At 45.8% G+C, this 14,688-nt stretch overlaps 1 protein-coding gene across 1 annotated transcript in view; it reads right to left on the reverse strand.

Annotated features, from left to right (window-relative positions):
• Positions 1-14,350, reverse strand: part of LOC140710150 (uncharacterized protein encoded by LINC01588-like) — a 32,642-nt gene extending 18,292 nt beyond the window's left edge. The window contains 2 exon segments of the mRNA XM_073011393.1: positions 13,984-14,102; positions 14,332-14,350. Of these exon segments, the coding sequence (XP_072867494.1) occupies positions 13,984-14,102; positions 14,332-14,350 (138 nt within the window).
• Between the last annotated feature and the right edge of the window lie 338 nt (positions 14,351-14,688).

The following is a 14,688-nucleotide window of genomic DNA, read 5'->3' on the forward strand; positions in this document are numbered from 1 at the left end:
GCATTGCCTTATTTTCCATAACCTTTTTTCAATAAATTTGGCACGTATCTGGGTACAGAAACTTATAGTATGTGTGGGAGAATGTGGCAAACTCTGCTAGTTCTCTACTCATAATTAATTCTCCATTTCTTTTCTTTTTTTTTATCCTTCTCCATTTTTTTTCTTATTAACACAACCTCAGTTATTTTTTCTCAGAGTGGCAATATGCCCAGTTACAAATATTCATATCCCCAGATTCTCTCACAGCTGGGGTCACTACATGACCCAGTTTTGGACAATGAATGTAACTAGAAGTTTCCTGGGCAGGGGCTCCAGGAAGGCTGTTAATTTCTGGATAAAAGGGAACAGACTCAGTGGCAATTGCCTTTTTTCTTTTTCCCTTTTTCCTTTCTGTCTTGTTCTTGTCACATACGCCACATTTAAGGGTAGAGCAGCCATCCTGAAATCATGAGAATAATGGAAAAAATGGCAGAATGGAAGAACTGAAGAAACCTGATCTCTAATGGCATCACGGGACCCCTATTCTGGTCCTGGACTCCCTACCTCTGGGCTTCTTTTTGTCTAAGAAAAATAAACCCTAACTGGTTAAGTCACTAGAGTTGTGGTTTCTTCTACCGAAACTGGAAGTGATGAGGAGATGAGGCTGAGAAAGAAGTCAGGAGGCTGACCACAAAGATCCATGACTATTAAGAAGATACCATAGCTGCTATGAAAACTGAAATGAGTTTCTGCCTTTTATGTGCATAGGGGTTTGTGTGTATTTGGATGTGCACGAGTCTAGACAGATGTGAGTTTGGGTGTGGGGGTGAATGTGTGTATGTAAGGAAATGCTATAGCTGTTGTGAAATTTAAAATCAAATCAGAGTCCAGATTTTCAAAAACTGAAATAAAAAGTTAAAAATGAAAAGGTGGCCAGGTGTGGTGGCTCATGCCTGTAATCCCAGCACTTTGGGAGGCCGAGGTGGGCGGATCACGAGGTCAGGAGATCAAGACCATCCTAGTTAACATGGTGAAACCCTGTCTCTACTACAAATGCAAAAAAAATTAGCCGGGCATGGTGGCCGGCAACTGTAGTCGTAGTTACTCAGGAGGCTGAGGCAGGAGAATGGCGTGAACCTGGGAGGCAGAGCTTACAGTGAGCCGAGATCACGCCATTGCACTCCAGCCTGGGCAACAGAGAAAGACTCCATCTCAAAAATAAATAAATAAATAAATAAATAAATAAATAAATAAATAAATAAGAAAAGGTAAGTTTAGTGGTGATGACTATAAACCTTGTACTTGGAATTTAAAAGTATATCAGGATGGGAGGGCCTAGTTTCACAGCCTGGGGGTTTGAGTTGTCTGCAGAGGCTCAGAATGAGCTCAGAGTGAGCTGTGTGTGCCAAAAGCTCTGGTTCGCCTTCCAACTGAAGTGTTCATCTAGGATCCAGAGCCCGGGGCAGAATTCCCTCAAGCTCTGCATGGTCAGAGCTCTGGGGGCAAGCATCGTGTTTATCCCAGGACTGGTGAATGGAGCCCATCCAGAGGAAGACTGAGATGCCATCCAGGGATCTGGGAAAGTTTAAGCTGGACAAGAAAAGACTTGGAGGGGCCTGATAATAACTGTAGTGTGTGTTGATCATTATGTACAAACCACGACTAAAACCTGGTTTCTTAAACCAACAATAACCATTCATTTGTTCACAGTTCTGCAGTCTGGGCCAGGGAGTTTTCCTCTGCCCCATGTGGTGTCATGGTGTTGGCTGGGCTCCTTGATAGATTTGGGGCCAGATGGTAGGTCGACTGGGGCTGGAGGAGCCCTGATCACTTCACTCACATGTCGACGACCTCAGCTGGAATGGGCACCTCCCTCCTCATGTTTTTTCACCATCCTTCTCCACAGAGCCTCTCATACTCAGGGAGGCTATCCTAGACTTCATGGCTTCTCAAGGCAGCAAGACAGTGAAAGTGGCTGCTACAGGGCTCTAAATGCCCGGGCCCAGAATTTCTGTTGCTTTCTACTGGACTAGGAAAGTCACAAGAGCAGCCAAAGTAAGAATGTAAAAAATGACTACACAAAAGTACAAATTCAGGAGTGTGACTGATTGAGGACCACTTTGTGACAGTCTATCAAAATAACTAGTATTTATACTTTCTATGGTCTTTATAGTTCATAAAGGACATTTATTTGCACTTTTATCCTTACCACTAAACTGATATATGGTTAGTGGTGTGCTAGTAAAACAACAAACAAGCAAAAGGCCCTCATTGGTAGTATTTGCCAATTTCCATGGTGTAAATATTCCTACAGTACCAAGTTCAAGAGACCAATATGAGATCACTCAATGCAGAGGTATAGATACACTGCCTGCAATGGGGGGTAGTATCTCTACTTGCAAATGAGGTTATGGGACTTTTTCAAATTCACACACAATCAATAGGGGCGAATCTGAGACTCACCCAAGATCCAAATTGTATGCTTTGGTCACATCACCTTGCCTCATAGCAATTTTCTTCAAACATCTGAAAGACTGCTATAGAGAAGGAGTAGCCATATGCTGGGTTAGCCCAGAAGGTAAAGTAAGAGTTGTTTTGTTTTGTTTTGTTTGAGATGGAGTCTGGCTCTGTCGCCCAGGCTGGAGTGCAGTGACACAATCTTGGCTCACTGCAACCTCTGCCTCCTGGGTTCAAGCGATTCTCCTGCCTCAGCCTCCTGAATAGCTGGGACTACAGGCATGCACCACCACACCTGGCATATATATATATATTTTATATATATATATATTTTTCATATATATTTCATATATATTTTTCATATATATTTCATATATATTTCATATATATTTCATATATATTATATATATATTTCATATATATATTTCATATATATTATATATATATTTCATATATATATTTCATATATATATATATATTTTTTTTTAGTAGAGTCAGGGTTTGACCATGTTGGCCAGACTGGTCTTGAACTCCTGATCTTGTGATCTGCCCACCTTGGCCTCCCAAAGTGCTGGGATTACAGGCATGAGCCACCGTGCCCGACCTGTAAAGTAAGAGTTGATACAAGTGAGTTTCAGAGAGGCCAACTTCAGTATAAGAAAGTCAATATGAAAATCATTTCTACAATAATAGAGTCATCCAAAGAGAATGAACTGCTTTGTGTCATCATGGTCTTCCTATCATGAAGGTGTCTGTCAGAGGCCAGACCCTTGAAGATTTCAGAATTAACACAGAGGTTAAATTAGATGGCCTCTAAAGTTCCATTTATCTCTTGGATTCTGGTTGTTTAAGAGTGTTTTGAAATCCAGATCTGGAATCACTTAATGTCTTTTTGAGACTGAAGAAGGCAAGTGAAGGAAAGAGACAGGAAGCGAAGAAAGAGGGAAGGTGAGTGTTAAATTTTGGGAGGAGCTTGGCCAGATGAGAAGTCCCAGTCCTGGAGAGCTAGCTGTCCTGAGTAATTCAGGGATGGAACATGGGTCTTCACGAGGATAACTACCTCTGCTCCAGCTCACAGAGCCATATGACTCATAATATGAAAGCACAACTTTTATTTTATCCCAAGCCAGTTCAAATGACAGCAGACAGCCCCGATCTTGTGTCTGAAATGTTAGGATGTTCTCAGTGTAGCAGGATGCAACCGCAGATCTTAGCTGGCTGTTTAGAAATCCACTTTCTTTCCAATTAGGCTTCTTTATTTTTTCTCAGAAGGAAACCTTGCTGAGGATTTTGGCAGTTAACTCTCTTTGACTCAAACAGAATCCAACTCCTCCTACCCCGCACTGCCCCAGCTCAGTTCTGCAGGGGTCTTAGGGATCTGCCTGGAGTCTGGCAATCTCAGACACTCCCCGCTTAGCGCTGGGGGCTTCCTGGGCAGTTACAGGTTATGGTTTTATGATGAGAACTGCAAAACTGGAAACCTTCCTGAAGGAGCAGCTCAAAACTTGAGGATGAAATCTCAGCATTTGAGAATAAACACCCAGGATGTTTCCTGGGATGACTCAGGCGTCACCAAACGTGCCAAGAAATTACACGGGTAATTGTAAGACTTTGGCACTTCCACGGAATGCTCACGATGGTTACTGAAGTAGATAACTCATCTCTGAGAACAAGCCATTCTCCTTGAAAACTGCAAAAGTCCATGCATCTCCAGTTCTGAGGAGCTGGTATTTCCCTGTGCCGAACTCAAAGAAAGGAAGGCAAGTTGGCTGAGTGAAGCCTGGCCCTTCTCTTTCAGCAGGCAGCTCCCAGAGCAGAAGCAGCCCCATCAAAGATTTTTTCCAGCCTTGTATGGTGGCTCCTGCCTGTAATCTCAGCACTTTGGGAGGCCAAGGTAGGAGGGTCACTTGAGCCCAGCAGTACAAGGCCAGCCTAGGCCTTGTACGAGACCCTGTCTCAAAAATAATTTTTTTTAAATTGGCCAAGCATAGTAGTGTACACAGCTGTAGTCCCAGCTATTTGGGGGTGGAGGCTGAAGTGGGAGGATGGCTTGAGCCCAGGAGTTTGAGGCTGCAGTGAGCTATGATTGTACCGCTGCACTCCAGCCTGGGCAACACAGCAAAACCCTGTCTCAAAGAAAAAAAAAATTATAAGAGCACTTTAACATCGAGGTTCCCTGGTGCCCATTGAATAATATGCTCCATGAGGTCCAGCAGATCCCAGTTACCAGTAGGTAGAAGGGTCTGCAAGGGTTGGGCAGGATGTGAAATAAGAAGAAATGATGGTCTCAAGAACTGCTCAGGTGCTAGCAGTTGCTAGGATGACTATACTCCACTCTGAAAAACATTTAGGCAATTAGGAAGCCCCATCATTTTACACACAAACTGGTGCCAGCTCTGTATACCAGGAGTGCCCTCTCCCCAGGCTCGGTGTGCCCTCACTTATTTCTGTTGGCTTGTGCACAGAAATAGATCTGGAAACCTCAGGGAACAAGGCAGGAGCTATTAAATTAGAGCTCACTGTTCCCATTTCCTCATTCAGCAAATGGCAGGACTTGGGCATCCAGCCTGGTCCTGGAGCTGTGGAATCCACTAGGACTGGGGCTTGGAGCCTGGAGCAGGCTCAGGGTTCAGGGCTCAGGCTGCTTCATGGGGCTCAAGTTTCTCTCTCCCTATTCTCTTCCCCTTCTTTACCCCTCTCCTCAATAATCTCTAATTGCAAATACCCCAGACTTTAGAAAAGTTAGAGATCATACTCGTCCAAATACCTGACTTTACAGGGAAGGCCCACAGATGTTGACTTTTGAAAGACACTAATCCCATTAATAGAAGAGCTGTTCATTCATTAGCCAGGTCATATCACTAAACTTTTCATTGCGTGATGCTCTCCCTCGTCTTCTCTCCTTTCTGAAACAAGCCTCCATGATGGCCCCCAAGGTCCCTGCCTCCTGGAATTCACACCCTTGCATAGCCTATGCCCACATCAGGGTTTCCTCTGTCACCAAAAGAATGTAGCAGAAATGATGGAATGTCACTCCTGAAATTAGGTTATAAAGGACTATGGCTTCTGTCATGGGCTCTCTCTCCTTCTCTTCCTCTCTCTCTTGGTTCACTCTGGGAGAAACCAGCGGTCATGTCATGAGACACTCAGGCATGCTGTGAGAGGCTCAGGTTGTGAGGAACAGATGTCTCTGGCTAATAGCCAGCAGGGAGATAATGCCTTCCAACAATCACATGACTGAGCTTGCAAGCAAATCCTTCCCCGATTGAGCCTTCAGATGATGCCAGCACCAGCCAGCAGCTTAACTGCAACTGCATGAGAGACCATGAGGCAGAACTGCCAACTAAGCCCCAGATTCCTAACCCACAGAAACTGTGAGATCATAACTGTTTGTTGTTTTAAGTTGCTTAGTTTAAGAATAATTTGTGGCTGGGCATGGCGGCTCATGCCTGTAATTCCAGCACTTTGGGAGGCCTAGGTGGGTGGATCACAAGGTCAGGAGTTCAAGACCAGCCTGGCCAAGATGGTGAAACCCCGTCTCTACTAAAAATACAAAAATTAGCCAGGTGTGGTGGCAGGTGCCTGTAATCTCAGCTACTCGAGAGGCTGAAGCAGGAGAATTGCTTGAACCCAGGGAGCAGAGGTTGCAATGAGCTGAGATCACACCACTGCACTTCAGCCTGGAGGACAGAGTGAGACTTCGTCCAAAAAAAAAAAAAAAAAGAATAATTTGTTACATAGCAACAGAGAAAAACACTGGGTATTTTTTCTTGGCTTTTTTTTTTTTTTTTTTTCCTAGGCAAAAAAGAAATCCCTGCATCTACCATAGCCAGCCAACAAGGTCTTGTCCTATACCACTTTCAGGGGTGAAACTGGTGAATCAGAATAAAGAAAGCTTCCCAGGAGGCCTGGGGCAAGTGCCTCCTTGGCATAAGACTAAGTGAGAGAATTCCACTTGGTGGGTTAAGTGAGAGAACTCCAGGCCTAAGGGAGAGGATTCTAGTTGGTGGACTGCTAAAACACAGCAGCTTCCTTTATAGAAGTTGTGGCCAGTGCAAATGTTAACTAAATAAGATGCGTAATGTATGAGCCTTTAACACTTTACAAATGGAGTTCATCGGCCGGGTGCAGTGGCTCATGCCTATAATCCCAGCGCTTTGGGAGGCCGAGGCGGCCAGATCACGAGGTCAGGAGATCGAGACCATTCTGGCTAACAGTGAAACCCCATCTCTACTAAAAATACAAAAAATTAGCCAGGTGTGGTGGCATGTGCCTGTAGTCCCAGCTATTCGAGAGGTTGAGGCAGGAGAATCGCTTGAACCTGGGAGATGGAGGTCGCAGTAAGCTGATATCTCGCCACTACACTCCAGCCTGGGCGACAGAGTGAGACTCCGTCTCAAAAACAAAAGCGAAAAAAAGAAATGGAGTTCCTCGTTGATGGCTGTTCTGTAACTTAAGGGGTGTAAGTTGACTTCCCATGACTCTGGTTTTCCAGTTGCAATGGAATTTCCATATGATGTTTTCAGAGGCTACAGTAACGGTAGAACCTGCACTCACTATGTCCTCCCCATCCCTGCACCCCCCCATATTGGTCCAACCCTGTCTGCCCCACACACACCTCCAAAGAGAAAGCTCTTTGAAAAGTGCCTGTGCAGAAAGCATCCTACAAATGCATACATTCCACAGAACATGGTCACACGTGCTCTTTCTGACACACTTAGTCATTGGAGGGTCCAGAGCTGCAGGGTCCTTAAGCAACATCCTCTATCCTGCTCATCTATGTGCCCTAAGTTGAGCTCTGTCTTGTTTTCTCTGCAGAAAACCTGTAGCTAGAAGCAAAATTTGGCCTTTCAGGTGCCCAGCATCTGCTTCCTAAAATACAGCTAAACTAGGTTAATGCTTTTTTTTTCTTGACCTTGAAGTGTAGATTCAGAGCCTTTGGGAAACTTCACAGCTTCTTGTTTTAAATATCCAACAAAAAATACAGCTTTACCATCCTTTCAGCAGGGGTATTTCAGTTGAATATCCTGGAACCAGACACACCAGAGCAGTAGCACCTGCTGGACCTCTCAGGCCAGGTGGAGACAGTGAGAGCTGCTTAGGCGTTCACTCAGCGATGCCAGTATGTCTTACTATACAAAGCAATGCTGAGTTAATTTCACACAGCTTGGGGAGGACTGGAGGCGCTTTTGGGGCCTATTGTGTGTGAGCCAGCAACCTCATGTCTCCAGCTGTTCCTTGGTAGAAGCAGAAGTAGAAGTAGAAAAAATGAAGAAGTTGGAGCCAGAAGTCAGTTTCTGCCAACGGGAACAATGGGTGCAATTGTGCGTCTCACATAGCAGCAAGTAGTATTAAACAGAATTATGTACACGCTGTTACTACCATGAGAACCTTGCCATGGGAACTTCCGGATGCACTCTTTTGGAATCCAGAGGATCTGGGAAGACCATTCCAGAAAAAGAGATTCCATAGAAATGTCAGGGAGTGGCCAGTTCTTGGATGACATCTCCAAGCAAGAGAAAACACAAATGTGTACTTTAGGAGTTTCAAAAGCAATGCAGATCTTTCTTAGTGCAAAAGCCCTGTTTTCCCCTTAATATTAAAGATAGTCTTGGTCTTGTTTCTGGGAAGCTTCCAAGGACAGAGGCTAAACTGTGACCAAACTCACAGGAAAGAGACCCTCAGAGCTGGGAAATGATCACTTCAAGTGGTTTCTTGCTCCTTGCCTTGAACTCTGTTCGAGCTAAAACCTGCAAAATCTCCACATGGGGGACTTCTCCAAGGGAAGATGCAGGTGGAATCCCAAAGGCAATGTGGTGGTTGTCAGGCCTCTGAGCCCAAGTTAAGCCATCATAACCCCTGTGACCTGCACGTATACATCCAGATGGCCTGGAGCAACTGAAGAACCACAAAAGATGACATTCCACCATTGTGATTTGTTTCTGCCCCACCCCAACTAATCAATCGACCTTGTGACACTTCTCCTGCTGGCTGGACAATGAATCTCGTGATCTCCCCACCCTGGACTTTGTGACCCCCACCCCTGCCCGCAAGAGATAACCACCTTTAACTGTAATTTTCCACTACCTACCCAAATCCCATCAAACTGCCCCACCCCTATCTCCCTTTGCTGACTCCTTTTTCCGACTCAGTTTGCCTGCACCCAGGTGAAATAAACAGCCTTGTTGCTCACACAAAGCCTGTTGGTGGACTCTCTTCACACAGACGCTCGTGACAGTGGTAGGAGACCTGCCTCAGTCACTTGAGCTGTTCACCCCAGGAGAGTTCCCTTGCTTCTCCGATCTTCTGTTCTCTACAATGGAGATGACACCTACCTCATGGATTTTTTTGTGTGAATATTTTCTTCTTTTTTTTTTTGAGACAGAGTCTCACTCTGTCACCAGGCTGGAGTGCAGTGGCGCGATCTTGGCTCACTGCAACCTCTGCTTCCCGGGTTCAAGCAATTCTCCTGCCTCAGCCTCCCAACTAACTGGGATTACAGGCACGTGCCACCACACCCAGCTAATTTCTGTATTTTTAGTAGAAACGGGGTTTCACCATGTTGATCAGGCTGCTCTCGATCTTGTGACCTCGTGATCCGCCCGCCTCAGCCTCCCAAAGTGCTGGGATTACAGGTGTGAGCCACTGTACCCGGCCAAACTTTTTCTTCTTTTTTACTTAATTTTATTTTTCAGAACTAGAGATGGGGTCTATGTTACCCAGGCTGGTCTCAATCTCCTGGGCTTAAGTGATCTGCCCATTTCAGCCTCTCAAAGTGCTGGGATTACAGGCATGAGCCACACCATGCACTGCCTTTTTGAGTGAAATTTTAACAAGAGTATGAATAAGGTTTGAACACTGAAAAAATAAATAATCTCTGAGTTGCATTTAGTTGTGCCGGATCCACCACATTAACAACCTAAGGGAGCCTTGCCCTGTGCCCCATGCCACGCGAGCCCTTGTCTCGGGCCTGCCTGTCTGGCTGCTCTCCCGGATGATGGGGGCTCTGTCTAGCGATCTCAGGTGGCAGAGCAACTCATTCTGGGGTCTGCCCCAGGCAGTGGAATGACGCCATTGGAAGATCTTTGTTTTCATTCCCTCCTCTTCCTTCTGTCCATCTAGGATTGAGGGTCCTCTTCGTGGCCTCTCTCCTGAAGTGTGGTGCTTGTGCTCCATTTCTCACAACCTGTTTGGATATATTTACAAACCAAAACACAGTTTCCATAGTCTGCCTCACCCACATCTCTTTCTCTAACCCTGAGCCCAATCCCTAGTGCCTGCGGGAAATCACAAGCTACACGACCACCCCACCACTGATTCCTTTGGTCTAAAAGCAAACCTTCGTCTCAGAGTGCTTCCAACTCCCAACTATGGCAAAGTAGTAAATTAGGAGCTTTTTTCATCCTTTACTCTCCTTCGTTCCCTATTTCAACCTTTTCTGGTCTGAATTGCCCCCACAAAATGCGTATATTGAAGCCCTTACCCTCAGTGTGACTATATTTAGAGACAGGGCCTTTAAGGGAGGAAGTAAGGCTAAATGAGGTCATAAGGACAGTGTCCTAATCTGATAAGACTGGTGTCCCTTTTTTAAAAAAGGCTGATTTATTTATTTTGAGATAGGGTCTTTCTTTGTCATGCAGGCTAGAGTGCAGTGTCACTATCTTGGCTCACTGCAACCTTCACCTCCTGGGTTCAAGCAATTCTCCTGCCTCAGCCTCCCCAGTAGCTGAGACTACAGACATGTGCCACCATGCCTGGCTAATTTTTATTTTTTGTAGAGACAGGGTCTCACTATGTTGCACAGGCCGATCTCGAACTCCTGGCCTCCCACCTCAGCCTCCTAAGGTGCTAAGATTACAGGTGTGAACCATGGCGCCTGGCCAGGACTGGTTTCCTTACAAGATCAGGAAGAGATACCAAAAATCTGTCTCTCTCTTTCTTTATACACACAGAGGAAAGGCCATGTGAGGACACAGCAAGATGGTAGCTGTATTCAAGACGGGAAGAGAGAACTCACCAGAAACCCATTCTGCCAGCAGCATCTTGATCTCAGATATCCAGTTCTCAGGACTGTGAGAATATAAGTGTCGGTTGTCTAAGCCACCCAATCTAGAGCATTTTGTGATGGCAGCTTGTATTAGTCCATTTTCATACTGCTGGTAAAGACATACCTGAGCCTGGGCAATTTACAAAAGAAAGAGGTTTATTGGACTCACAGTTCCATGTGGAAGGCCTCACAATCATGGCAGAAGGTGAAAAGCACGTCTCACATGGTGGCAGAGAAGGAAAGAGGGTTTTTTCAGGGAAATTCCCCTTTTTAAAACGTGAGATTTATTCACTATCACAAGAACAGCACAGGAAAGACCTGTCCCCATGATTCAATCACCCCCAACCAGGTCCCTCCCACATGTGGGAATTCAAGATGAGATTTGGGTGGGGACACAGCCAAACCATAATCACAGCTCAAGGAGAATAACACACAACCTGTTACCAAAACCGGCTACATCTTCCTTTACAATGGCTCTCAGAGTCTCCTCCTTCTTTCTAGATCTTCTCATTGCCTGCTTCATGTCTTCCTTCCCTGACACCTGGATTCCTGGTCCCACTTCTCATTACCGCTTCACTGCCATCCTTCTCTCCCATTTATCTGATACTCTAAAAACACAACATATTCCTTGTCTCAGTCAGGATAGGCTAGGTTATGCTATGGTAACGAATGAGCCCAAAATCTCAGTGGCTTCACACAACAAAGATTGGCTTATTCGCATCACGTATCCATCATGGACTGTCATGATTGAGCTCTGATTCTGCCCCAGGTTGTTTCCATTCTGGGACCCGAGCAGATGGAGCAGTCCCTATGTGGGACTGTGTTGTTCTTGTGGCAGAGGGAAAGGAGAACATGGTGAACCATGCAATGGTTATCAAAGCTTTTGCCTAAAATGACATACATCCCTTCTACTCACATTTCATTGGTAAAAGTTTCACACTACCAAGTGTGATATTATCTAGGTAGGAATGTAGAATCCTTCCATGGGGAAGGGAAGCAAATAATTTTGAAAACTGCAACAGTCTACCACCACAGCCATTCCTGCCTGTCAGCTTCCTCTTCTCTCCTATGATGTAAATGCTGTGTGTTGAAGTCCTGGCCATCTCGGTGCCCTGTGAAGTCTACTCTCTCTGGCTCAGAGCGATTCTCTTTCCTATGACCTTTAGTTGAGATTGTCATCAGGGACCCCCATCCTGGAATTGTTTTAGGTGTCTAGCTGCCCAGAGCCCTTTAGGTGATCTTGTGATTATTCCTGGCCACATCTGACTGGACTGTCAGGAGAGACAAGTGACCAAGGATTGCTAAAACACAGGCTTACAGAGGCCTAGGAGCTGAGCCAATCAGAGCCTCTCCTGGGAATTAGAACTACCAAATACTGAAAGAATGAACTACTTAGGGTAGTAGTTGAAGATGAAAGGATGTCTAGAGGTGGAGACAGAATCCCGGCTAGTGAAGTCACATGTAAGTTGAGATTAGGAGAGAACAGGAGCTGAATGAGCAGAGGAAGCATCATTAGAGACAGGAGCAGGGGACAGATGCACAGAGAGAGCAGGGATCCTGAGGGAGGGGTGAGTTGGAGAGGCCTCCCCAGGCCTCGGAGCTGTCTCCACGACAGCACCAACCACGTGTACTCCTACGTTAAATCCCTCCTTCCTTGAGACAAGTGGAGGGATCTCTGTCCTTAAGATCATCACATCCTCAGTAAAGCCACTTTCAGTTTAGAGAAAGCTCAGTTGTCCACTTGCTTCACATAGAGCTTGACCTTCCCATTCAGACTTTAGGCTCCTAAAAAGCAAGGCTCATGTTTGTATTGTCCATGAGTCTACCACAGCATAGGCCCCAGTAAATGATTTACCACCAATTTCACATCCTTTTTTTTTTTTTTTTTGAGACAGGGTCTCACTCTGTTGCCAGGCTGGAGTGTAGTGGTATGATCTCTGCTCACTGCAACCTCTGCCTCCCGGGTTCAAGTGATTCTCCTGCCTCAGCCTCCTGAGTATCTGGGATTACAGGTGCCCGCCACCACCACACCCGGCTAATTTTTGTATTTTTTCAGTAGAGGCAGGGTTTCACCATGTTGATCACGCTGGTCTTGAACTCCTGACCTCAAGTGATCCTCCCACCTTGGCCACCCAAAGTGTTGGGACTACAGGCAAGAACTACCATGCCCAGCCCAATTTCACGTACTTTTGCATCATTATTGTCATCATCCTCTTTGTTACCAAGTCTAGAAAATCAACTCAAAGCATTTTCATTGTTGAAAAAACAAAAGAGAAAATGCAAATGTCCTTACCCAGAAAACAGTCTCCATGCTGACTTAGCACACATTTCTGGGGCCTCCGTAACTGACATGGCGGATCGTGGGCATGGAGTGGAGTTTTCAGAATTGCTGTAGCCCAGGCTCCAAGCCTCTCATTCAAGTTCCCCAGAGTAAATTGCTAGGCCTCAAATGTAGCCTCTTAAAAATGAGGTTAACATCCGGTTATGGTAAGGAATAAAACAGTAAAAATGAACAGCTGTCACAGAACAAGTGGCACAGATGCTTAGTAGCAACTGAGTCTTCATTTCTGTTTAACAAAATGCCCCATGTAGGCTGGGCATGGTGGCTCACATCTGTAATCCCAGCACTTTGGAGGCCAAGGTGGGATGACTGCTTGAACCCAGGAGTTCCAAACCAACCTGGGCTACATAGTGAAACCCCGTCTCCACGAAAAGTTTTTAAAGTTAGCCAGGTGCAGTGGTGCATACCTGTGGTCCTCGCTACTCAGGAGGCTTGGGTGAGAGGATCACTTGAGCCTGGGGTGAGGCTGCCATGAGCTGTGATTGTGCCACTGCACTCCAGCCAGGGAGACAGAGTGAGACATGGTCTCAAAAAACAAACAAAAAAGCCCCACCCATGCCCAAAGCAACCTTAGCTTAGCCCCTTGTGAGGTGAGATGGGTAAAGTAGGCAGTGGGAGGAGCCGGATGGTGGCAGCTTGGCCCAGTGGCTGGCTTTTGCAGAGCCTGTGGACGTCCTTTGACCTTCTTCCCCTATCCCTGCGGACTTCCAATTCCACAAGCAGAAACCAAGCAGTGGGTGAGGTGGACGGAACCCGGGCAGGAGAGATCACATACAAAGTTTTTTCACGTGTGCATTTGTGCACATGCAAGAATCATTCAACAAAGACAGGGTTTAGTTGGGGTTTGCAAAGACTGTTCATAACTTCAAGGATGCCTACCCATTTAGACATTTAGATTTTCTGCCGGGAAAAGGGAAAAAAAAAAGATTAGATGGATGGATAGACAGATAGATAGATAGATAGATAGATAGATAGATAGATAGATAGATAGATAGATAGATAGATGATAGATAGATAGGTGATAGATATATGACAGATGATAGATAGATAGATAGACAGACAGACAGACAGACAGATAGATAGATAGATAGATGACAGATGATAGATAGATAGATAGATAGATAGATAGATAGATAGATAGATAGATACTTAGACAGACCTTGCCAGTCAGCGTCAGTCGTGCTTTCTGGGAAGTAATCTTGTGTACCATGACCCCCAGGAACTGAGCAGAAAAGGCCTTTCTGAAGGATGTGGTCTCTGTCAGGATACCCTGGTTGCCTGCAGGTAGAGAGAGGACTCGTTGAGCTCCTCTACTGAGGGGAATATCCAGGGGATAGTTCTGGCCCAGCCAGGCCAGGTAAGAGTTCCAGAAAATGAGCATGAGAAGAGAGGGGAACCTGCTGCTTTGGGGTGACTGCTGTTTCAAGGTAGCCCTGACTGGGGCAGCCACCAGCCACCAGTGATAGACACAAGGGGTTAAAACACACACACACACACACACACACACGCACTGTGGCAAACGACATGGCTTGGAAATGGCTTTCACTCAGCACACCAATCTCAATCAGGAACTACTGTGTCCAACACAGGATCGGATGGACTCCAGCTCCTGCACTTAAAGATGTCGTGGTTAAATGTGTGGACTCTGGAGGGAGTCTGTTTGGGTTCAAACCCCACCTTTTCAGCTGGGTGCAGTCACACCTGCAATTCCAGCACTTTGGGAGGCTGAAATGGGAGGATTGCTTGAGGCCAGGAATTCAAGATCAGCCTGGGCAACATGGCGAGACCCCAACTCTACACAAATAAACAAAAACCCCCAATTTCACCTTCTCTACATATTAGCTGTAACTCGCTATAACCTTAA

The sequence above is a fragment of the Chlorocebus sabaeus genome, chromosome 24 (genome assembly GCF_047675955.1).
Source record: "Chlorocebus sabaeus isolate Y175 chromosome 24, mChlSab1.0.hap1, whole genome shotgun sequence".
Classification (NCBI taxonomy): domain Eukaryota; kingdom Metazoa; phylum Chordata; class Mammalia; order Primates; family Cercopithecidae; genus Chlorocebus; species Chlorocebus sabaeus.